Source organism: Leptinotarsa decemlineata, unplaced genomic scaffold (genome assembly GCF_025532065.1).
Source record: "Leptinotarsa decemlineata unplaced genomic scaffold, Ldec_3_MD MMD2_P_RNA_scaffold_2, whole genome shotgun sequence".
NCBI classification, from domain to species: domain Eukaryota; kingdom Metazoa; phylum Arthropoda; class Insecta; order Coleoptera; family Chrysomelidae; genus Leptinotarsa; species Leptinotarsa decemlineata.
In genome coordinates, this window is record NW_027412529.1 from 13,375,491 (window position 1) to 13,402,652 (window position 27,162).

The window sequence follows — 27,162 nt, forward strand, 5'->3', positions numbered from 1 at the left end:
TCGTATTCAAACTTCTCTATTATTATATATAATAGTCACATTTTTAGATTTGTTTTTTTTTGTGTTCTTTTCAGGGTTAAGTGGAAGAACATTTTCTGTGATGCATTGCATTACAGACGATGAACTTCGTCCTTTATTTTATTTCGTTGGTTAAGGATATAATTATGTTAATTTCTGTTTCTTATTTTTTGTAATGAAATAATAAAGACGATATTATTATTATTATTATTTTATCGAATTTCGTTAACCACATAATTTTAATTTATTTTATCTTAATTATTGCAAACTTGAAAGCGATAATATTTTTGGATGGATAATGAAGAGACCCTTCAAACTATATATCACAAACCTATACTTCCCATTTAAAAAATTGGGGGTTGTACCTGCCATTCGAAGGGGGTTGAAAGTAGGGGTGGTATTTTTACGTTGAGGAATGTCAAATTATGATTTACATTTGACGTATTTCGGTTTTTTTTAAATATGTACAGTAACCGAAGTAATGAATTCATTCCATTTGGCTTTTACACACTGTATATGCAAATGAATAAAGAGTTAATATATACTTCATTGCTAAACAATCGATTATGTAGGTATCAGTTTATCTCTTGGATTTTTCATAATTCGTAGATAAAAATCTATTTTTAATCAATTCGAATCTTTATTTTCATTATTCTACTAATAATGATCAGTAGATATAACAGTTTAACTCTCATTTTCATATAAGAATAATCAAAAAACAGAATTTAACCTGATGAACACTCACGAATATTATTTTATTATTGGTAATTTTAAATACTTACCAGGTTCTGCTTGTTATTATTGGACACGTCAGGAAATTACTTTAAAAAAGTAATCCTCCTCCATTGGCGCATTCACTCTGTGATTTTGTTACTAATTATCATACTAATTGGAGCTTCATTTTGTTATAGAGAAGAATAACCTCTGACAAGTCCCAATAAATCCGAGTGGTATTTTTACATTTTTTGTTGGTTTATTATTCTCTGAAAAAAAGTCTAAAAACTTCTGTAAAAAATTCGACATGATACCTTTTTGTAGAAAATTTTATGATGAGCAAATAACAAAATATTTCATTTTAGCGCATCTTCTATATTTTTTATTTTCAGAAGGGTTTTTTCCACGAAAAATACTGTTTCACGTCGTTTTTTTCAAGAGAATTTCATGATGAACAATATAGATATAAATTAGGTCTTATTGTAGTCCAGTGTCTTTTAATTTTCACGTAATATATGAATATTAATGATTTGGATGTCGAATTGTTTAGAAACGGTGATTACTACGAACCCTTTATATACATAATTCTCCAATAAATGAAATAAGTAATTATTTGTTGTTTTACTGTTAGTTATCGTCATATGAGTAGTGTTTCGCAAATACAAAAAAAAAGTTTTGTCGTATCTTTTCCCAGGAAAAAGCTCATAGTCCTGGACTACAAATTTTGAAGCAAGAAACATCAGCATACATTTTTTCAAACTCTTAGAAACTAGATATCAAAACTGACCTTCGTACGTAGCAACTTTTTTATTTCGTTTCCTATTTTTCATCTTAAACATCGACTTCCTGGTCTCCAACATGTTCTCCATAACACTGTTCATAAAATACTGAATTATCTATAAGAAATAATCGGGATGAGTTCTGCTCTACAGTTTATCTCTTATCATTGTTTAGAGATACCTAAGTACATTGTAACTGATAAGTTATCATATGAGTTTCATATGCATATAACGTATAAATCAAAGTTTACAGAGGTCACAAACATTTAAAGAAATTTTTATTGATTATCTGATGAGGTGACACGTTTATACGTAGTATTTAATAAGAACAACCATTTCGAGATAAATAATAAAAATGTATACCGGGTGACTCGACCTCATCTTCGCTACAGGAAGTATACAGCGTGACTCACGGTCGATGGTAGGTTAGACGTTTCTGGAAAACGCAAAGCATGATTTCTCTGAAAATTTCACCTCTCACATTTCCTTACATGTTCTATCGATCTAAAATATTTTCAGCATTGCGGCGTTGCCACTTCCATCAAAAAGTCCTAGCAACTTTATTTTTTCAACTTTCTCTCGTTCATTGGTGTTAATTCAGGATACATTTGGTTGTATTTTCTACAAGTTCTGGCAATGATTTGATCACACTGTCCGTGTATAATAAATAATTTCATAAGAACTTCGTTTGAATAATCAATATTTGCATTCATTTTTGGCATTTTTTTGAAACACCGTCAATAACCATTTATCAATTACTTATAAAAGTCACCAAACTGTCATAAGTTTGATATTTCTACGGCTACCAAGAAATCAAATTCTTTAAAAATTATTTTTTGTACAACTGTTATTGAAAATCTCTTTGATAGAAACATTTCAATCAGAACACCTCCAAAAAAATCATTTAGAAAAGTTCACACATGCAGTTCGTGCTATTGGTAATATTAAATCCCTGTGAAGTTACTGACGATGACTAAGTAGTATTCAGTCCAACTGTAGAAAGTCCTTCATGACTAACCAATAATCCTCCTTAAAATAACGTGAGTTGGCGAATGTAGTTGTAACATATGCCTTGTTATCCAAAGATCGTGTGTTCAAATCCCATGGACCCTATAATTTTTTTTTTATTATCAGCAGTAACGTTATACAAAAAAATTTGTATGATACATTTGTTGAAAGTGATTTTATTTTGCTCGTGAGTTTGCAAAATAAAATGCCTCTTTCAACACTTGCAGGTAAAACGTGAATAACTATTTTTCCACAAAAACGGCTTTATTAAGAAAACTCGACGATTTCGGTATAGGGACATGTATATCATCTTGAAGCATTTTTCACCATCTTTCAATTTACAGGGGGTTTCATTTGAAAAAATGAACTTTCGACTACTTTTATGCACAATGGAAATAATAGTAATTTTAGCACGCCCTGTATGATATGGAGTCGATTTTTTGGTGTTATTTGAATATTTCGATTTTGTCCAAACTATCGTCAAAATATCAACTTTTCATGAATTGAGAGTACCTACTGATGTACTTAATTTCAAGTAAGGCTATGTTTTGGACCATACTTAGCACAATTTATTTTTTATCTCGAAAATATATAGAGATAGGTATAGGACACTATTAACAAAAAAATATTAAAATACTAGAGCGATTCCAAAAATGTATTAATATATGGGGTGTTCCTTTCAAAAAAATATAATTGCTTGGACTTTTTAATAGAAGTGGCAACGCCGCAATGCTGAAAATATTTTAGATCGATAGAACAGGTAAGGAAATGTGAGAGGTGAAATTTTCAGAAGAATCATGCTTTGCGTTTTCCAGAAACGTCTAACCTACCATCGACCGTGAGTCACGCTGTATACTTCATATTTTGTATCGAAAACAGATACAAATATCATCGAGAGTAATACTTGGAAATTTTATTGTTATTGCTGGTTGCCGGATCGATATTGCTCAAAAATCACAATGTTTGAGTTTGAAAAAATTAACGTTCATCTGATAATTTTTTTTATTTGAGTGGTATGTATATATTCTCTATGGAATTGAATATTTTCTCTTATATTAAATAAATTTTATTACCTGAATTACGAGAGATTTCACCAAGAACATTTTTTTTGAAATTACAATTTTCGAATATATGAATAGAGTCCGTAAATGACTGAAGTCGTATTTTTCAAAAATGACCTACCTACTTGACGCGGCTAGATGCATTACAAATACGTGGCGTATTCTTTTTGATTTAATTGAAATTCAGAATAGTCTCCACTCGAATTAAAAGTATGTTATTTTAAGAGTAATAGGTTTTGATTATGATCTTGAGATATTTGGATATCGTATATAAATGTTTGGTATTAAAGAAGGAGTTTGAATTGAAGGATCGTTATCGTATTTTTGTGAGAATGTGTGAATCAGTGAAGTATGGCAATTTATTTTTAATTTTGGTTTATTGTTTCTTCTCATTATATTGGTGAGCTTAATTCAATTCATATACTCATTTGAGTTGTGTCAACAGAATTAGAGTCTAGTTTTCTGATTGATTCGGCCGTTACTTGATGAAGATCCATAGTAATTTCATAAATTTCACCTTACGATTTGATCTCCACAAAGTTTATTTGGGAAATATATCACGACATGTTTTGCTAATAAAGCAGCTTCTTCAACAGTAATTTGAATGTGGCTACTGTGATTTGAATGTGGATGTTTACAATCCCAATAATTATTCAAGCAAGTATTTAGAAAATTGTATGAGCGATCACGAGCTATCGCAAATCATAAAGTCACCAACAAGAGTGGGTGAGAAAAGTTCGACACTGATAGATTCAATAATGGTTACACAAACAGAACTTATATCCAATTCTGGAATTATAGTTTGTGATATATCGGACCACGATGCGGTTTTTGCAGATCTTGGTATTTTAAAGCCGGAACCAGTCATGAAATACTGTAGAATCTTTAAAAATGTTGATATGAATAAGGTTTGCTCCGAACTAGAGAAAATGAATTTACACAGAATATACTATACTAAAAATATAGATGAAAAGCTGAAAATACTCAATGAATCTATTCTAACAGTAATTGATCGTCATGCCCCAATGCGGTTAGTAAAATCAACAAAAGCACCTTCTCCTTGGTTGAACGATAATCTCAGAAAATTAATGAACCTCAGAGACAAAGCCAAACTGAAATACGAGCAAACTAAATGAAAGGATAATTTTCGTCATTATCAAAATCTCCAAAACATTACCAACACTTCTATAAATCATGAAAAAAAAATTTGTTTCAACCGTGTTTGTGCCAAAAAAGATCAGAAGCAACTATGGAAAGAGCTGAGAAATCAGAATGTTACAAGCGGAAAGCCTTACGGTGCAATCCCAGAAAATTTGAATGACGCCAATCAGATTAATTCCCATTTTGTAAACAGTGTCCCAAATTTCAATAATGACAACAAAGAACTTATTGAATTTTATAATAACAACTTATCCCCGAATCTAGACGGAAATAATTTCGAATTTCACCTTGTATCTGAAGAAGACGTTGTAGATGCAGTAAATTGCTTGAAAACTAATGCAACTGGAGTAGATGGTATTAATATGACAATGATAAACATATGCTTTCCGATAATAAAAAATGCTTAATTACATATAGTCAATAGCTGTATTCTTGAAATTTTTTTCCCAACTCAATGGAAAATTGCGTATGTTATACCTGTCTCCAAAACAGCTGATATTATAGACTACAAAGATCTATATATATATATAAGTAATATATAAGTAACTGTAATCTAATGCCTCTCTTTCAGTCGGGTTTTAGGCCTCTACATAGCTGTACAACAGCTTTGCTTAAAATAACGGATGACATATTGGCAGCAACAGATACAGGAGACATCTCGTTATTGATCTTACTGGACTACAGTAAAGCATTCGACTCATTGAATCCAGAAATACTTATATCTACGCTCAATTACATTGGCTTCTCTGAAACATCCGTTAAGATGATGCAAGATTACTTCACAAATAGACATCAAATGGTGAAACTCGAATGCGAACTATCTGAATCGGTGAGATTAATGCGCGGTGTTCCACAAGGATCTATACTTGGGCCTTTGCTTTTTAGTTTATATACCTCAAATATACTGACTAAGTATATGTAAGTATCATGCTTACGATGATGATACCCAACTTTAAGTATCGTTCAAACCAGAATTGCTGAATGAAGCTGTTGCTAACATCAATACTGAACTTCAAAACATTTATGATTCTTCTGTGAAACATGAACTGCAACTCAATCCTAATAAAACGCAGGTTCTTATGTTTGGTCCGTTTGTTGTTTGTTGTTTGGTATCGTTTCTTATTGCAATGTCTAACTTTATTTCACAATATAATCATCAACAAATCACCGCAGTATCTTTATGATAAAGTTCTATTTCGTGAAAATGAACATACAGTGAATATCCGACACAAAAATGCAATAACTGCCCCTCACCACAGTACAGCAGTGTTCGAGAGATCGTTCAGTTTTTCTATCTACACTCATTACAATAGTCTTCCCACACATCTGAAAAAATCAAAACTACCACTTTTCAAGTTTCAGGCTCGTAACTGGCTATATGAAAAACAGCTATCGTGCAACTAAAGTCTTGCATAAAATGCAAAATTCAAGTTATTTTGTATTCGTTATGAATTACCCCTCTTTTATTCTTTTTATTTTTTTTTCTCTCTCTCTCTCTTACTAAATCGGTACTATACTTTTTTGTACATCATATGTTCGATGAATACTTTTAAGATTTGTATATTGTAAAGGAGTTGAATGGAAGAGCAGGATTCGGCGTGTTGCACACGCTTGTCTCCTGAATTCCGCTCCAGGATTTTACCAAACCCATTGAATTTTCCTTTATGTACTTTCTTTTTTACGTTGGTAAATGAAATACATTATTATCATTATATACTTCTCAAATAAAATTTGTGGAGATCAAATCGTAAGGTGTAGTTCATGAAATTAGAGTCTAGTTGTTATCATAACCATAATATCACATTAAACATGTTAATTTATGTAGAAGCATTCATGCAGTATTGATATTTAGTCACAATTATATTCGAATACTCGATTTCATTGGTTCAATTTGATTGAGCTATTGAAATTATGAGAATGATTGTTTGAAGGTGATTGACAATGTTTCGTGATGAATTTCACTAGTTCGGACTTCCATTGTCTACTATATAAAATGATTTGAAATCCCTGAAACAAGTAAAAAAGAATAATTAAAAAAGAATAGTTGAAAATAACAATTATATTAAGCAACAATAAACCTGAAATGCAATGATAGTGAAATAACCTACAAGTAAAAATATAATAATTGAATAAATAAAAATTAAAGGAATGCAAAAAGAAAATAATAAAAAATGAAAAAGTGTAGAGATTCCAAGTCACGTTAGTTCACGACGTTTCGATTGTTGGTATCTACAATCGTCTTCGGGTCATCACCCGAAGACGATTGTAGGAACAGGATTCTTGATTGAAAAATTATGGGTTTCTATTGGTTGATAATCTGTATCGTTATGAAAAATCTGTATCATAATGGATATCATTATGAAACGGATTATGGTCATATAAGTGTATTGTTAGAGTACGGGTGTAGAAAAAATATCCTTACACCGATTTTTTTGAAATCTGCTACAGTTATTCGAAGTAATAAGGTGCTTATTTAGCCCTAACTAGATTGAAATTATTAGATCCAGTGGAGTCCCAGTGGGCACCAAAGCCAACAATATTGGGAAAAAAAGTACCCCACTGACTTGTTTGTTGTATTTTTCAATTTTTTTCAATTGAACAACTGAAAATACAACGTCACTTGTATTTTCTTCATATCTAGCTTCGTTTTCGAAAAAAAAAATTAAGCCACTTTGCATATTATTGTAAATCATGCCCTGAAGAAAATGACGCCGGCCGCCATTGGTAGCCATAAACCAATTGTGACGTAGCTAAGGGTGCGCGAATGTACGATGTTCGTTGCTGCTCTAGATGCAGCGAGAATAATGTTACCGATTTCGACAGAATTTCAGCGAAATTTTCTAGCGCATTTTATTACGCTAGCCACGAGCATATCGACACAGTCAAGTGGAAGTTACAGTGTGGTACGTGAAGCGATCTAGTAAGGGATAGATATTCGAATAATAGTTGAAAGTGTTTATTGTATTAAAGTGAAATAAAGTTTAGTTTGATTGTTCAGTTATTGGTCAACCTACGGAGAAAAACGTAACATTTGATGTCGGAAGTGAAATAATTCACTGAAAATTTACTGTTTCATGGTTAAAACAAGGATTGTCGATTACTACGAACTGTTCGAGGCTTTGCAAGCGGGCCTGGCGGAGAATTAAAAACGTAGAAGAGAGGAAGATGAACGAAGGAGGGAGGAAGAACGATTACGGCGAAAGGAAGATCGTCAATTACTACTAGGTAGTCTGGAAAAACAAAAAATCTGAGAGGAATGTCATAAATTATTGGTAAATATTCAGAAGAAACAAGAAAAAGACAATGAGACGTACCTTCATTTATTTGAAGACTTGAAATCTTTCCAAGTGAGTAAAGGGGAGGTCCAGAAATTTATTCAGAAAAAATGTTTGAAAAAGTATTTCAGAAAAAGAAGGAGGGATTCGAAAAAGTAGTCGATGAGAAGCTTGAGGGGGTCGAAAGAAAATTTGAAGGAGAGTTTGAAGCAGAAAACTTCGGAAAGGAAAGAGTCACAGAAACGCAGACAGCCTCTCAAAAAGATCATGCCTGACATCCGAATGTAAATTCTGCCAACGCCAGAAGAACAAAGATAACCAACTACCAGTAGAAGAAGTTCCCACTAGACGTGATGGACAGCTATGATGAAGAGATAAGCTCCCCTACCTCCCGCCGCTTCTGGTTTCCTCTGACCTGGAGGGTAGCAACCTGTAAGGGTCCCTTGTTCATGGATACGGACAGACAATTTAAGGAATCACCTGATCATGGTGTGGTACGGTCATTAATAGCCTCTGAGGGTGGCACTACCTTCCAGACGAGGCAAGACATCATCGTAGCGCATCATGTACGAGAATGGATTGCCAAAGGAGTGAGGCCGGAATGGCAAGATATTACCCAGTATGTCCAGCAGAAAAAGGGTTACTGACTCCAATGGGACTCCATGAGCATTCGAGATGACCCACTCACTCGGAAATAAAAGAGCCTGGATAGAAGATCCCATAAATTCCAGATGAGCCTAAGACGTGTATCCTGAGTATTCTTGAACAGTTCCACGATCGTCGTACTGAAGGGCATTTCGGAGTAAATAGAACTCAACCGAGGGTGCGTGAGAGGTACTATTGGATCAATTACCGTCGAGATGTGGAAGAGTGGTGTAAACGCTGTGACTTGTGCTCTTCGAGAAAGGGTTCGAAGACGAGGCGAAGAGAAAAATTGAAGCAGTACCTCGGTGGGTTCCCTTTAGAGAAAATCAAAGTCGACATCTCCATGACCACATCCGGCAACATTTGTAGAGTAGGGAGGGTGAGTATAGGCCCACATCACTTAGGCCATTGGCTCATTGTACATCCTTCCGAAGAGTTGTCCTTCTAGGTCATCGTCCATCCTGTCCTTTTCAGGAAGGTGGACAGGTCACTGGGAGACATCTCCTTTATATCAGCAGGTGTAGGCCTAGACTCGCCGTACACACACGATAACTCAGATAACCTATGCGAGTGCATAGGTTATCTGTTCACACATCCTGCATAAAAGAGTGTCCACTAGCCCCATATTATGGAGGTGTTTTCTTAGTTGACAGTGGCCAGTCAGAAATCCTACTGTTAAGCATAGATCTTTCCTGGTCATCGCCAGATATTTCTTCGGCGCCAGATTCACAGGGTAATTCTGGCAAGATTGCATCCTTTGATTCTATCCCATCTCTATAGAGATTGAGCGTGGGTGTAACATTTGGCTGGTTCAGCAATTGTCGGAGTCATTAGGCCGTAGGTGCTTCAATATTGGATATACGGCAGAGAATAATGAATATTTGTAGAGATATTGACGTTACCGTATTCAATAATGTTGTGAAATATCGGATAGGCTGTTCGTATGTCCAGACGTTAATAGCAATCATTTCGAGCATCTTCTTAACTGACCTCAAGCTTATTACCTTATATTATGTAGTTAAATATCAATGTATTCAGGCAATTATAAGTCCTGCCATTTTGTAGTAGTTGAAGATATTGACATTATATTCTAGGGTTGTGAAGCATTTGTCAGGAGATTTAAAAAGATTTGTAACAAGATCCCCCCTTTTATTTATTTTTTCCCAGATGGCGCCCAGTCGCCATCTTGAAAGTTTCATCTGTCAATTTCACTTCAAAATAAACTCTTCATGCATTCATTTCATTATCCCCAATTTCAATTTTTTGAGTTGACCCGTTCAAAAACTAATTGGGGGGAGGCATTAAAGAAATGCACTCTATATGGAATTCATTATAAACATATTTAGGCTGAGTGCTATAATTGTACATAGTCAACTTATCCACTCTGTAAGTTGAGTTGGTTTGTTTTGAAATATTAATTATAAACATCTCGTGATTATAGACTGAAAATAACTTCATTTGGATACACGAGTGTGATTAGGGTCTGTGATTTACACTTGGACCAATTATTTTTCCTATGATATGCGTGATGAGCAATTCGCTCTTTAGTTTGAGATTTTGACCTGCGTTTCATAGTCTGAGGAGGAGTGGTAAAACATCATTCAAGATGGGTGGAACTAACAGTGGAATTGTTAGTTGGATACTAATGTTGAAAAATATTTATGAAGACTTGCTGCTTTCAGGTCAAAAATTGTGGACTTATCGAATAAACTTGATCATCGTCAATTCCCAACTGAATGGAAATTAATGATATAGTAAAAGACTTTCAACATGTCGAAAGCTCTAAGAGGATATCTATACAATCTCATCAAAAATTATACTGAAGTAACACATTTGAATCTTATGAACTTCTTCTTCTAATTTATGATTGATATGACAGAGTATAGATATAAACTAAATGAAAATGTAAGCATCATGAAAGAGGGTACTTACTTATGACTGAAATTTTACCAGTGTTTAGGTATGAACTGATGGAAAATATAAAAGAAATTCAACCAATTCATTGAATGGACATGTGATGAATTAATTACCAATTTTTTTTCAAGAACAAAAAACAAGCACTACAGGAAAACCCTTAAGGAGCTCTAAGAGTGGTGCCTGTGCAAAAGTAGCGATTCACATTGGATTTGAATCGCTGGAGATTAAATCCATTTGGAAAAACGTTCTCAGGAAGTTTAGTCCAGTCGAGCGCAATTCCACACATACATATACACTTACAATTTGAATGTCTGCAGCCATTTGTAGTAATCGGAATGTTGTTTAAAAATCTGTTTAAAATCTGTTTTTCCGTTAACCAGCTGTCGCACCCTTACGAACGACAACCCTCAGAAGTCGAAACTTGTGCGAGCTAAGGATTAACGAGGTCTTACCTTTTAACGTGTGATTCCTAACACGGGTTGGACGATAGCAAGTGAAGATCGATCGTTCAGACTAGGGCTTGAACCACCGACCAACACGGCAGTGTGTGAACAAAGCACCCACGCCGAACCGCTTGGCTACCGATAGGTACAAACGGAATTGTTAGATTTTTTATTACTTGGTAGGTCCAATCTAGTAGGTATGCTATAGGTACTTTTATTTCGACTACGTTAATGATTTCAAAATTACTAAAATTGTTATTGTAGAAATTATTTTTCGCTCCGTATCTTCGAAACAGAGTGCGCTATCAAAAATCATCAAAGGACAAAATATCCTAAGAATAGTCCAAGGAATAGTCCCTTACATTTTTGCCGCATGTTTAATAAACACCCTGCATAAACAAGTGTTTTGTATGACTGAAATAGACACTGATGGTACCAAGACAATAAAGACTAGCAGCAAGTCATCGTGTATACTATGTCTGTCGAGCTTTTATTAGAAGTGAAGCAGTGATGTTATCAAAACATGTTCCATGTTGAAGTATTATGTATATGTATATTAATACATTGTTTATTATTACATGGAAATTTTTTAAGATATTGAATCGAGGGGTTATGCCAGAAATAACGTCAAAAATCAATATTTTTTTTTAACCATACACATTTTAATGACAACTCATTTCAATAATCTATTCTGTTTTGGAGATGTATTGAAAATATGTTTTCTAATTTTCAATAATGAGTTGATTACAAACATTTTTCTAGTACTGAGTGAATCGAAAGTCGACTCTTTTTCATTTTTCTCAAAATTAAGCACTCAGTATTTCATGCAAGATGCCATTTCTTCATCAAAAGAAGTTATGAAGAATATGGGGTGTATTAGTAAATATCTAAGTTTTAAAAAATATTTCGTTTTCAACATTGAACTCTTCCGGCAAAAACTTCTGAAATAAAATTTCAGAGTAAAATAAATTCAAGATAAATGATTAGATTTTCAGGTGTTATTATAGTTACTTATAGAACAGCAGATGTCTCTGGTCACACTTGCACCATAATAGTTCTCCTTTATTCCATAGTTTTATCATCGACAAACTGACACACTTTTTCAAACTGAATTACATGACAGCTGTCATTGTCAATTGTTTTTGTCTCTTTCTTTGTTCTTTTTCAGTAAATTTTAATTGAATATTCTTCTTTGTATCCAGTGAGAAATCAACCTCTTTTAATGTGGTAACTTGTTTATTGTATTGACATGTTTCAATTATTCAAATGTAACATTCTTTTCGACACAGCCAACCTCACTCACAGTAAGTTTGAGACCTTTCATAATAATTTTTATATTGTATCACCATCATACAAATTTTGTAGCTTTTCTTGAAGATAATAATAAATTTTATCGAAATAATGGAATAACTTGTGTTATAAAAGTACACTTCTGCTAATCACCCAAAGATATTTTCCAACTTTTGTATATAATTTTCTCATAAATTTATTTTCAAGGGAAATGTAAAACAAATAGCACTTCGCCATGGTCACATTTTAAGGATTACACGATAACGTAAGAAGAATTTTTCGTTGAAAACATCATCAACTTTGTATTTTTATAAGGGCCAAAACTAAAGTATACCTTGCATACGACTCCATTTTTCATTGTGAACACAGCAACGCATCACACAATATGATCTCGCGCAAGATGAAAAGTGATTACTTAACCTGCTTTTCTTCAACTTTAGGTAGTACGCGCTGGAAAAAATGTCATAATAATACTGTTTTGTAGAATTTTTGACATATTACCATTCCTACTTTTACATCTCGTTACCCACCTAATAATAGGGGAGCACAAGCGATGATTTCGAGATTTACTGAAGCGCGGCAGATTAATATACAGGGGGATACCTTGTACCCGGTTAAGTACCTCCACCAAATATGAGCCCCATATATAAGGCCGCCTGTGAGGGATAAAGGATCAGATTAGTAAAAAAAATGATCATCAGAAATTCTCGAGCAAGTCAGATTGAAGTGGGGTGAGTTAATTATCTGCTAAAAAGTGTATATTCCAATCTGACAATTTGAGAGTGACGTAATGGAAGGGAAGAGCAGCAAAGTTGTGAAAAATAACGTCATTTTGACGTAGCGTAGCTAATTTTTTTTTTGAAGGAAATAATTCAAGGATAACGGAAAATATATAATCAGACGATTTCCGCAAGCCGAAATAAAAAAAATTATCGATAAAGTTCAATGCGTGCAGCTGTGTGATACCTATATTTCCCTCTTCGAGTTTCTATTCATCTATTCTCTATTCACTTTTTCTCTATTACTCTCTCACTCCGTCCCCACTCTGAATTATGTTGCCATGACGCCATCACAGCTGATCGCAGAGACTCGTTCGTGATGAAGATGAAGATGATGATTAATCAATTAATTAATGGATGGATGTAGCCGTTACTGCGTGGTAGGAAATCATAATGAAGAAAAGGGAAATTAAACTTTCTATGTTTTTACCACTTTTATTTGTAACTAACGTTTCTGCAGTTTCGTCCTATAAGGACATTTTCGAACTTATACAATATTAATGTTTTCTACCACTTTTATTTGTAACTAACGTTACTGCTGTTTCGTCCTATAAGGACATTTTCAAACTTATACTATATACAAGGACATTTTCAAACGTATACAATACATTGTTACAAATATAAGTGGTAAAAAACATAGAAAGTTTCATTTCTTTCTTCTTCATTAATTAATCAACTGATTATAAAAAATTTAGCATCTTAAAAAAAGTATTTTCTTATAAATACAAGTATTCTACTTAAAAAACATACACTCATTTATTTCCATGCTATTTCCTGAGCTCTTCAATTAATTAAGTTCAATTAATTAAAAATAAAATAAAAAATATTGTTTTTGTCGGATTGAGCGAATCCTTCTAGATAATCGTCAGATTATGAGACAGCACGTCTAAAACATAAAGATGAACCATATATATCTTAATCTGACGCGCTTGAGTATTTCAAAATGGCTTAATGGCTTTTTTTTTGCACATTATAATAATGCCCGCGAATTTGCGTCAGATCGAAATCGTCAGATTATTGAATGAGACCTTTTTTTTTTGTTGCAAATGATCAGATTAACATACCAACATTATTAAAAATACGTAGGACATTGATGCTATCATTATCTGACGCGCTCGAGTATGTCCAAGCAACAGTATTTTTTTACATATTTTAAAATCTTTAGCCGCTTTCCCCACCGATGAAAAGGTATATATTATATAACTTCTTTTTTTTTAATTGAAGGGGTTATATTTTTAGGAGTGATTAATTTTTGGGAAAGAAAGATTTTGGAGTAGTAGAAAGCCAAAAACTTTTTTTCCCAAAAACATTTGTTTCTTCTTATCATCTAAGCTTTGCAACCTAATGTGTCTCAATGACGCTCCAGTAAATCCCCATTTTGCATCGTGGGCTCCCCTGCTATAATTTGTGTTAAAAATGGAAAACGGCAGCTTTTTGAATACTGAAAAATTTGATATGTTGTCATGTAACATTTATTTTGTGCCAAAGTAATTGTGTTGATGCTGAACGTGCATACTCTAATAAGTATCCAGAGAGACGACAACCTGGTAAATCAATATTCATACGTTTAGCTCTCAATTTAAAAGAATACTGATTATTGAAAAAAACCTGTGGTTTCCCGGCAAAACAATAATTTAATGAAGAAAGTCAACGTAATGTGTTACAAGCTGTTATTGGTTGGGATATCCACTCGCACCATTGAACATAATACCGCAGTAGCTGAATCCACCGCCCCTTTCATTTTTGAGAAAAAATAAATATCATCAATATTAATTTAGGATTTGTTATGAATTCAGACCAAGTGACGATGCAAGGCGAACAACCTTCTGTAAATGGTACACTAAAAATGCCAAGAAGATGAAAATTTCCCTTTCAAAATAATTTGGTCTGATGAAACTAAGATCACCAACAATGGCATTTTTAATAGGCAGAATGTTCATTATTCATTATTGGTCACAACAAAATTCGCGTGTACACAAAGTATCCAGACATCAACATCGTTCCGATTTATTTTAACATGTGGATTGGGATTCTGGGTACGAATGTAACTGGGCCTTTTATCTCCCAAAATAATTTAACAAAAGAGCCGTACATAAATTTGTTAGTAAATGATTTATTTGTCTTTAGCGGTTACTCACAGCTGCTGGTTTCAACAAGATGGTGCTCCAGCACATAACGCTAGAATTATTTGTGATTATTTGAACCGTCGCTTCCCAGGACAGTGGATTGGTACTCATAGTGATGCATCCCTAGTGGGGTTAGGTCGGGGGGGCTGCAAGGCCTTTGGAGATATATCATGAGTCAAGTGTACTCTTATAATATTCAAAATGAAGAAGATTTGCTAAGAGTGGTTACTGCATCCTTTAACAATATTGTTCCGAATATGTTAACTCAAGTTTTCTTTAGTTCTGACCCTTATAAAAATACAAAGTTGATGATGTTTTCTAAACGACGAAACGTCGAGAAACGCTAGGAGAAAATTAAAACGAAATTCTCAAATTTCGGTTTTTCTCGGATATTTCCGAAACTACTTGGAATATAAAAACTTCTTGAATGGCATTTTCTTAGGTACATAAATGCGTCATTTTTCTCTAATTCAATCAACCCCGTATCACTTATCGTTTCCGATATCCCCATGCTGTTCATTCTTATCTTTTATCAATATCATGCATTTTGCACATTTAAAGAAAGGGAGATGGATGTTTTGAAAGCATTGGAAATGAATTGAATAAAAACCCCAATTTCAAAACCCTCAATGAACAACTAACACTTATGCAGCTCTTCCCTTTTGAATCTGTGAATTTTGACAACCAGTTTAGGATCAAAAGGTATTTAGAGCAATCCACATGTAGTGGTTTTTAGATAATCAGGAATTTTGGTACTTCATGGAAGTTAGATAATTACTGTTTTAGTATCTCAGATGAGGTATTGATGACTCGGGTAAAATTTTTGTTATTTCAGCTTCAATTCGTGCCAATGCTCAAATTAGTTTGTGTGAAAGTTCTGAGCAATCAAATTTGAGTAGAGAGAAAATCAGAAGATGTCTCGTTCATCATAAAATTAAACCTTATAAACCAAAGTTCTTGCACTCATTGAAAGAAGGTGACGAATATACACGATTAGATGATTGATATTGGTCCAAGAAAATTTTTAAAACGATAGAAATTTACTAAGAAACATTTTGTTCACTGATGAGGCTATGTTCACTATCAATGGAATTGTATGTGCTCAAAATTGCATATATCAATCTACTGAAAATCCCCACTGGATTATAAACTGTGAGGACCACTACCTACTCTCAAAAAATTGCGGCAAGAGATATAGTTTCAGCTAGACGAAGCTTCCATTCATAATTCTTGGATGATTCGAGAGTGGTTAAACCAACATTTTCTATAACGTTGGATCGGTAGAAATAGCGCATATGACCAATGGCCTCCTCTCTCTCCTGACAAAATTCCAATGGATTTTTACTTCTGGGGAACTGTCAAGAATAGGATTTAGAAGTCTAGGTCACAAAATCGTCAAGAACTTTGTGAGAGAATACGGCAAATAAGTATTCCAGAACTTGGGAGAGAGACAAAGAATTGAAAAATGTATCAGAATTGATGGCGGGTCAGTTGAAAGAGACAATATTTGGAAATGACTTTCAATGGTGGTGTTACTTCATTTTCTGTTGAACTCGATCCATTAATTGCCAATAAATTTCGACCGATGTGGGTTTTTTGGTAAAAAATAATAATTTTTTTTATTTCTACATCGAAACGAATTTATTATTTTCGTAGCTTCTTATTTGTAACCATCAATTGATAATCAGAGTTTGATATGAATATTAAAAATAAAACAAATTTCGAATTTTGCGTTGAAATTTGACATGTAGAATCAAAATCGATTTCGAAACAACTTTTTCGAATACCTTATTTTGGAATCATCAACGCGAAGCAAAATGTCGATAATTTGACCTTTTCGCAGGAACGCAGTTTAAGACTATCACTCGGGCTAAGTATTGCGAAAAGTGCGGCTTATGAAGGTCTATACCTGTACCAAAAATCGAAGATCTGTTTTTAAAAATGACTAAAATACAGGGGTGTCTTCATCTTAAGTGTGTCAAACTGTAGAATTTATTGCATGAAATCAAAATAGAGTTCACATCGTTATATGGAAATGGACAAATATTTCTGTTTTCCCGTGATCCCGTGATGAAGGGATATATTTGAAATGACGAAGATCAAAAGAGCATTTCTTTATTATCAAATTAAAATCTAACCGCAAATAATAATCTGTTATAAAAGACCTGATGATTTTGATGAGTGAATTGTTAAGAAAAATTGTTATATTTGGTGGAGGCGTAGGTTACGCATCGATTTAGAATGATAATATTTTTATGTTCGATAAATTCATGAAGATCATTTCATAGAAACTGTTCAGCCTGTTATTATAAAATAGAACTCCATGTAATGGATAAGATATCAAGTAACCCTCTTAACAAAACTTTTCAAATCTAGTACGATAGGGCTGGATTTCAGAAGTAGGTTAACCTTATCGGATTTTAGGAATGTGCTGGTTTTATCGAATCGCATAGTGTACTTCAAAATTACCGAATCGAACAAATATCTTCATTATTCGCGAAACTATTTCTGAAAGGACACTTCAAAAAAAAAACAAATCGCTTTCAAACTGAAAATTTGAAGGAATCCAAAAAATTATCAAATCAGCGTGGTAAAACACATCATTAATTATTTCGACAATTCAAAGTGAAGAAAGACTGTACAATACATTCACTGTATAACAATTTGAAAAACTCGTTGTGCAAATCTAAGTTTTTTCTAAGGGCAAAACACAACCACTACAGGAAAATCCTTGAGGTGCTCTAAAAACTGTGCCTGTGCAAAAGTAGAGATGCACGTTGGATTTGAATAGCTGGATATTAAATTCTTTTGAAATGAAATGAAAGAGTTTTTAAGCAGTGAAGTTCAAGGTGTACTAAGTTGAACCTCAGAACGATGAGCAGCCATCGTAGGTCGCGTATTTCTGATATGTACCGCTCTTAGTGGAATCAAATGTGCCAAGTCACTTGAACACCTTCCGTGAAAATATCTATAAGAGACAGAGAAATCTCCAACCGTTCTTCGACGTTCCAGACTATCAAGGTTGCAAATGATGTTCGTGTCTCCATTCAAGCGTGTGGCTCTTTTCTAGATGGTTTCCAGCACCTTCAGGGTATGCTTAGGAGCGGAGCTCCATACATGACAACAATACCCCAAAGAAGGTCTAATTTGAGCTTAATAAAGCATCAAAAGTTGCTGAGGTGTGTACAGTTTTCTGTTTCGGAACAGTGTTCCAAGCTTTTGAAAAGCAGCCTTCGCAATTAACCCCTAAAAAACTTATAGAAAAGTAATTTCCAACATTGTGGATTCTAGTGTGGGAATAGTGGGTGGTGCCCTTCCCAGAAAATTGACTGTGGAGTAGGTCGCAAATTGTTCAGTCAGTGGATTTGCTTTCTCTATGGCTGTTGTTGCAATTGAACCAATCGCTTGTGTTAATGATGGAATTGTGGATTTTGTGATGTTTTGATCAACAGCTTCAGCAACGACCGGAAGGATTTAGACACCTTGGGATTGGCAAGCAGTTCATCTCTAATTCTCTGTCAATTTTCTAGTATCAATCAAGACTTCTAAGAAAATGTGCGAAACATCCCAAGAATACGCATAAACAAATGTAACATGTTCCTGCTTCTGGATAACCTCTGTGCGGTATCTTGCATAAATGTATGTCGGCAGGCATATACGGCACTGATAGAAAACTCAAAAAACGATTATCGAAGAATGAAAAGTTTCCTTACGGCGGTTCTTCGCAAATCCAACTTTTGACTTCGACTGCTGAGTTGGAAATCACTTTCTGTCTCTCTCTAATCCAGCGTTATGAATAACCGTACCACGAAACCGAGAGACTAAGATCTACATCTAAATCTATACGAACCCAAAATGTGCACTACTATTGTAGCAAACTTCATAAGCTGTTTAAGTGAAGCAACAAACACAAAAGTAGGAATCAACTTTTGTCTACGGAAAAAAAGGATATACCTGAAACAACTTACCCCTGAATAGAGTATTGACGTTTTGGAAATCAAGTCGGTTCCCGTTGTGTAAACTGGAACAAATATTTTTTTAACACTACATCAACAAATCATTGGGGCTATTATGGAATAGACAGTACTTCAACATTAATTCCAGTTGATTTTATGGTACTCTAGAAATATTCATATTTTCCTTATTCTTATATTTTTGTCAACATATAAATACAAAATTCGGCAAATACTTATGGATATATCAGTTGAGAGACATACTTTGAAGTTACCTATGGTGCAAAATAAAATCAAAGATGCAAATAGAAAACCACCACTTTCGAAACTAAACACATAATTTTCGCGGTGGTATATATGGTAATAATGCCAAAGTCGATCATCTAAGATTCGGTGGAAACACATCTGATTATTCTAATCAGATATATTCGATGACTTTCATAGATGTAGATTATAAAAATGAAAGTTCTTCTTGAGAATGAAGGTATTCTTACAGCATATTTCCTTGGTATGCCCTTGTAGTGATTAGGATGAAATGACGGTCTCCAAAAAGGTGCTTGAATCTCGAAAATCATCGAGTTGATTGGAGTTGGTAACTAGAAAGTCACTTTCTCCATGGCAATAGTCGCCACAAATGTACTCTGAGAATAAACCAAATTGGGAACTGTACAACCAAAAAATTAGAAGCAGACTCCTTGCTAGTCCCAACTGGTTTTTGATCTTTCTTGTCAGTGGCTAAAACCTACCAAACAAATTCATTCACTATACAATTTGCATCCCAATCCAAAGTTGAGTTTCTGGGAAAAACACCTTCAACATAATATCTCTTATGTATAGTCCAGAATGTCGGATATTACTTTAGGTACCTATCTTCCAAAAGAAGGATTCAATTCAAGTTCAGCTTTTACCCAAAACGGCAAGAAAAACCTTCCTAATAACTATAAACCAGCTACATTGCTGTCAGTAATGCCTGATATCATGGTGTAAGCTATAAAGGAACATATTCATCAATATTTGACGTGCTTCAAAATTTCAAGCAATCATCGATATGGTTATGTGGTCATAAGGTAACCATCTTTCAGGTGTCATCCTTCTTTGGAATAATTGAATCGAGAAATATAGAGAGTCTCGGGTAGTTACGCTTTATATTTAAAAACTCTTGGAAGGTTTACTAATTGAACTTTGATGAACCACCATATCTTTGAATGTTCGAAAGGCTTTAACATATCAAGTGATCATCAATATGGCTTTGGAAATAAAGATCAACAGGCGACCTTCTGTCGTATGTCACCTATATTTTGAATAACGCAATCGAGAAAAGTGGAGAGTCAAGAGCTGTTGCGCTTGATATTTCTAAGGCCTTTGACCATGTGTGGCATGAGAGTTTGCTGGCCAAACTTCGATGCTATGGGTTGTCGGATAATTTTTGTGTTTGACTCTCCAGCTTCTTAAAAGAACGTTTCCTGCAAGTGGCTATCGATGGATATCTTTCGAATACTTTTGCCATCAACACTGGTGTTCCCCAGGGATCGACATATTCTCCAACCTTTTTTTATTGTATATCAATGACTTATTGGAAAAAAGAAGAATTCCATATATTTCTTTCTTGACGAGAGCACACTTGTGCTCCGACTCCGGATGGACATCTTCACCGGCAGCAGGAGGTTGCATATCCTAATAAGGATCTGGAGGTGATTTTGAGTTGTGGTACGTAACCAGGTTCAATTCAATGCCTCGAAAACACAGGCATCGGTTTTTTTCAGATATATAAATGTCTCCGAACCGGATATAATAATGTCAGGACAGACAATTCCGCTTTCTGCTTCGATAAGTTTGTTGGAGGTTAAAATGGATACCAATATGTCACTGGAATTGTGAAGGCTGCTTCTCAAACGCTTGGAACACTGTTCCGAACCACAAAACTTCACGCACCACAGCAACTTTTGATGCTTTATAAAGCTCAGATCAGACTTTCTTTGCAGTATTGTTCTCATGTATGAAGCTACCCCTAAGCATACCCTGAAGTTGCTGAATTCCATCCAGAAAAGCGCCATCCCCCTGATTGGAGACACGAAAATCACTTGCAACCTTATATTCTATTCTAGGGAATCAAAATTGATATCACACAAATTTGAAAGTATTGCAAACGCTAAAGATAGATGACTTGAGGTACAAATTGGTTCTGACTGTGAAAAGTTTTTGTACTGCTAGTTCTAAAATGAGGCACTCAAAAATTTATAAGAGATAACACCTCCATAGCATCCACATTGTTGTGAAGTAATTTATTTAGAAAAATTATTGCAGCAAGTTTTCTGTGTAATTCAAGACTTTGAATATTGAATGTTACGGTAAGAGATTCATATGAAATATCTCTATCAGGATAGATACCATAAGATTTGGAGTATATAAACTTTAGGAAACGACGTTGAACTTTTTCAATTAATAAATTATAGCAATTATTGAATGAAGACCATAGAATAGAGCCATATTCTAATTTTGACCTTATGTAGGCTACATAAAGAGTAATTAAAGCGAATATGTCTGAAAGAGATCTACAATTGAGAACTATGAAGCAATAAACTCTCAATGCTTCACTTACTTTCTATCTAATGTATTTGAAAAAAAAAGTTTTGATCAAAATATACACCAAGATCTTCCATTGAGTTACTACGTGACAGTGAAATGGTATCTACTCGATAATTATACTCGATGACTGACATTTTTTCAATATAAGACACTGCTTTACATTTGGATGCATTAAGATATTGTTTGTTAACTTCACACCAAGGCTGTATATTTCCTAACTGTCGTTGCAATATATAACAATCTTCCATAGTTTCGACAGGTAAATATATTTTTAAATCATCTGCCGAAATTAACTTATTACAATCGACATGGTTACTGAGATCAATAATAAATAATAAAAATAGAACTCGTCCCAGATTTGACCCCTGAGGTACACCAGATGAAGGATTGTAATGAAAAAAATCATAACCGTTATAAGATACAAACTGTTCGCGTTAAAGTAATTAGGATTTGATGAAAAGTACTGCTGAATCATGGAAACCAAATTGATGGAGTGTTTGTAGAAGAATCATGTGATCAAGTCGATCAAAGCCGAAGGGAAGCAAAGACCATAAAAAAAGAGAAGAAGAAGAAGTCGATCAAATGTTTTAGCAAAATCAGTATATATCACATCAACTTGAGTATCTAAGGCATTACTAACAATAAAATTAAATTTGTTATGGTGGATCTGTGTGACATAAATCCATGTTGTTTCGGAGATATGATATTGCGAAATGAGGAAGGTACGCGATTATAGATGACAATTTCGAAAGGTGTAGCTAAATTCGATAGGATTGAAATAGGACGATAATTTAGAACATCAGATGGATCTCCAGATTTGAAAATAGGACAAACTCGTGATATTTTTCATGATCCAGGAAACGTATTATTTTCAACTGCAAGATTGAAAACTGTCAGTGTTGTTGTAGCTCCCTACCTCAATATACCTATATTTATTCTACTGTTGTATACTGATCGATATAAAATTATGTACACTGTACATTGATGCTGTTCATTTTTTCCAAATTGATTTTTTTTGCCCCTTTTCAGTTTATCACAATATGATGTAGTTAAGCGATTTTTAGCCAATTTTTTTCTACTACTTCAAATCGAACCAAAGAGCTGTCGAAACAGCCCGAAAAATAAACGAGGTAATTAGCAATGCTAGTGTTAATGAACGCGCTGTTCGATGTTGGTTTGCGAAATTTCGTTCCGGATATTTTAGCTTCGGAATTTTAGCACCTTGGTTTACGGGCACTATTTCACAAATGATGGAAGTTGGGGGTTGGGCACTTAATAAAATCAAACTAGCGAGAAATAACCAACACTGGATTTTTTATAAGGAATTGCGAAACTCATCTCTAAAACTATTTTGAGGGGAAGAAGTTCTACCAGTGAATGCTAAAGCTGATATCCTACTTCATTTGCAGAATTCAGATGAAATCAATACTTTTTTTATTAACACCCCACCTAATATCTCTCCATCAGTTGATATTATATCTCAACATAATAGTAATGAACGTCACGACTCCAACTTTTAATAACCCCAGTCGGCCAGTCTTTGGTATCCCAAACTCTTTGCCAAATAAAAACCAATGCAATTGAATATGATGGTTTGAATACCAAAAGGATTATTCTTTGCTGTCCAGTAATCCTTCCTTTCACCCATATCATCAATTACTCTCTCATCAATTATGTTTTTCCTTCAAATTGGAAAAAGGCTCTAATATTATAACTACCAAAAACTACTAATCCTCAAGAACTGAAGGACCTTTGTGCAATAAGCATTTTACCCACGAAAAAAAAAATAGTTAATCATCATCAGCTGACGAATTACCTGAATATAAAATCAATCTTACCGCCGACACAATCTCACAGTTCCCACAGCTTCAGATGAATGTTTATGTACAGCCCTGATACTTCTCGATTTTGGTAGAGCATTTGACACTATAAACTTTGACGCACTAAAGTCAATTTTGCATCATATAGAAATATCTGAAGATAGTGTTGAATTCTCAAATAATCATCTGGGGGGAAAATATCAGAGTGTTACAGTAGCAGCTAATCAGTCGAACTTTCTTGAATTGAAATCGGGAGTGCCACAAGGTTCAATCCTAGGTCCACTACTTTTTTTTATTCATACCAGCCAGCTCGTTAACTCCCTTGCACGTTGTTCTCATCTATACAAAGATAACACCCAGATCTATATCTCTTTCAAACCGGAAGACGCTGATAAGGCTTGTGTACAAGGTTACAAAGAAATCAATAATTTTGTTGAAACTGCAATTAACACTGTCTAGTTAACAACCCAAACAAGTCAAATGTTTTAATCTTCGGGCCAAAAAATGTCAGGGGGATAATTAAGGACATTGTAGATCATCAAGCGAAAAGTCTGGGGCTTATTCTCGAAAGTAATTTAAGATTCGAAACCTACGTGGAAAAAACTTATTCAAAAGGCTTATGGAACTCTTGAGATTATTTATGGAAATAGAAACTTTCCTACAAAGGCAACAAAAATAATGGTATATGTGATAGTTTAGTTTTGTCTACCCTGAATTGTGCTGATTCAGTGTACGGTCCCTGCTTAGAGAAAACATATGAGCAAAAAATCCAAAATATTCAGAACTCTTGTTTACGTCTCATTCATGGAGTTCATGGAGTTGAAACGGGTTGGTTGAATATGGCAATGCGTAGGCGGCTGTATGCAGGGTGCTTATTTCACAGAATAATCATACCGAAGATGTCGATTTACTTTTATGAAAAAAATTCATTTCGAACCCATGTTCACACAATCAATATTCGATTTGAAGGTATTTTAACTCCACCAATTCACTATCATGAATTCTTTAAACGGTCCTTCGGTTACCAAATTGGCTGCGTGTACAACGGTATACCAAAAGAAATTAAAAAAATTAATGTGATTAGTTTCAAGTATAAGTATAAGAATGTTTTGTGGAAGCAACAAACCAAATAATATATTTCAGATTCTTGAATTGTTAAGAGTCCCTGTTATTGTTTTTTCTTTTTCAACTTCTGTATTATAGACATATTCCATAATGTTAGGCTTGTGTGAGGTTAAGTGGTAGAACAAATCAGTAATCTGAAACTATTGACTTGAACTTCGCCTTTGACGTCCATCCTAGGATTAACATTAATTTTCCAAATGTGAGAAAAAATGTATATGCATCCTAGATTGGCAGAATAAAGACACATCATTATCATTATTATAATTAAAAAGAACTGGCCGTCAGCTTCCATGCGATTTTTGATGGTTTACAACGTATTGGAAAGGTCAAAGAGCTCGAAAACTGCGAGGTCCGATCCTGCTCCGCGACAACATCCGTCCGCACGTTTCACAAATACCGTCCGAAAACTAAACGAATTGAGCTTCGTAGTTCTGCCTAATTCACCATACTCTCCAGACCTCCCGCACACCAAATACCATTTACTCAAGCTCTTTGATAACTTTATCACCGATAGAACCTTCGCCAATCAGGACCAGGCAAAAACGGACCTCATCCTCTTCATCGCATCCCGAGCATACAATTCTGATGCTGACGCAATTAATCGGCTTGTGTTACGTTGGTAAAAGTGCTGCACTGATTCAAATAGCGCTTATTTCGATTAAATTGAGTAAGTATTAGTTCAAATTAGACTCAAAAAACGAACAAAACTTTTGAAACAACCTGATACGTATATAGATAATATGGAGGTTCTTATAATAATAATAGATATAGATAGTGTTTCTGAAATATGAAGATTTTTGGATTGCGTTGGGTCTTATTTTGCAACAGCCCTGTAATTTGTATCAACTTATGCAGCTGAAATTTAGTATTTTTGCTAAAAGTTGCATTTAGAATAACTTTCTCAAATAACTTTTTTGATATTTTCAAAAATAATCCTATTATTGGAATGACTTTGGAGAAAAAATTTAAATTTGTCATGCATACATTGTGAAATACCCGAATACAATTTTTTCTGATTATTTTTCGAAACAAAATTTAGTATATTTTGAATAAAGCTATTGATGAAAAACTTCCATACAATGAGGACTTAGCATACTGTAGAAGTAGAATTTCATTTGAAACATCGAAGGTGATAAAGGAATGTAGGCTTTCACGGCTGGCGCCTCTCTCTCTCTCCAAACGTTTCAACTGCAACTGCGGCACTCATCTTCAGTGGCGTGGTCGAAGTACTCTTCTTGACGTGTTTTCACATGTCAGAAGAGTACTTGGAGATTATAACCAAAGAAGAACACGGCAGCCAATCAAAACATTGGAGTTGATATTCGTATTTTGTATAACGTGGAGTTACTTGAAAGTATATTCAATCAACAGATCTTCCCCAAAAATAATTGATATTGAATCAACATAATCCACTAATACCAAGTAATCATTAATTTTAATATTGCTACCAGACAAGGTGGAGAAATTGGGAGCAAAATGAATGAAAACATCATGAATCAAAACTTGTGATACCGTTATCTTAAAGTTGAAACAGTACCTGTGCAAATTCTGAGTGAGTTGAACATGCAACAATTTTTGGCTACGCAATTTTCTGCACCTACCTTGTATCTTCAGTTGCCCACGTGTTTTTCAGATTATGATATTTGGCCATGATGAAGTTAATAAAAGTCACAAGGTTAAATCCCCCCACAAAGATGATGGAGTTGCAATAAAACTGCACTATTTTGAGTCGTACTTTCAGTCAGGATAAGCGATTATAAATAGTTTGGTTGAAGTCACTAACGACAGTAATCACCTTTGAAAGACCACGTCAGGCAAGTCGTTCTATCGATTTTCACCACTGTTTATTATGGAATAAAACGTATGGAGGTTTTGTAAATTAAAATGTGTGCGCTCGTCGTCGATTCGCCCTTTGTCGAACATTACATTACTTAGATTGCCTTCTGGACGACCTGCGTCGCCTGAGACTTTTCTTGTACTAATAATACAGCATATTTAATGTGGAAATATTTTAGTGGTCTAATCTTATCTTGCCAACGATAAGCTATCTCCCATGGTTTGCCCTCCTTATATTCAATGAAAATTGCTTTATATTTTGTTACTACTTTGATAGCTCGGCATTTCCAGTTGAAAACCGCAAACTCTCAGATTATTAAAACGATAAATTTGCTACAGCTGTCAAAGCAAACTCAATTGGCTTTTGTTGGCGATGCAAATCAATGGAAAAAATATTAATTTTGCGCAATAGGTATTATTCTTTAGTTCGTTTAATGTGTAAGCGTGTAATTCTTCTGGTGTATTTATAGCACACTAGAAGTGAGAAAACAAAACAACACGACAATCCACCAATAAATCTGCGCCGTATCTAAAGTTCGTGCTATAGAAGGTAAACAGTTTGGAGTGAGAAACCAACGAATGCCTATAACTAACTAAATTAGTGTTATTGGAAGGTTGATGTGATG

General features: G+C 34.3%; 1 protein-coding gene across 6 annotated transcripts in view; it reads right to left on the reverse strand.

Annotated features, from left to right (window-relative positions):
• The window catches only part of LOC111507460 (uncharacterized), a 97,876-nt gene extending 71,197 nt beyond the window's left edge, over nucleotides 1-26,679 (reverse strand). For 2 of the 6 annotated variants that reach the window (XR_012467647.1, XM_074183815.1), the window contains exons 1-2: nucleotides 26,302-26,679; nucleotides 19,185-19,237 (exon numbers count right to left, since the gene is read on the reverse strand). Coding sequence is in view for 3 of the 6 variants with exons in the window: in XM_074183815.1 (XP_074039916.1) it covers nucleotides 19,185-19,237; nucleotides 26,302-26,351 (103 nt within the window). In the remaining 3 variants the exon portion in view is untranslated. Of the gene's footprint in view, nucleotides 1-800; nucleotides 1,134-1,519; nucleotides 1,640-19,184; nucleotides 19,238-26,301 lie in introns of those variants that run through there. The other 4 variants (XM_074183845.1, XM_023162761.2, XM_023162759.2 and 1 more) reach the window with 4 other exon arrangements.
• Between the last annotated feature and the right edge of the window lie 483 nt (nucleotides 26,680-27,162).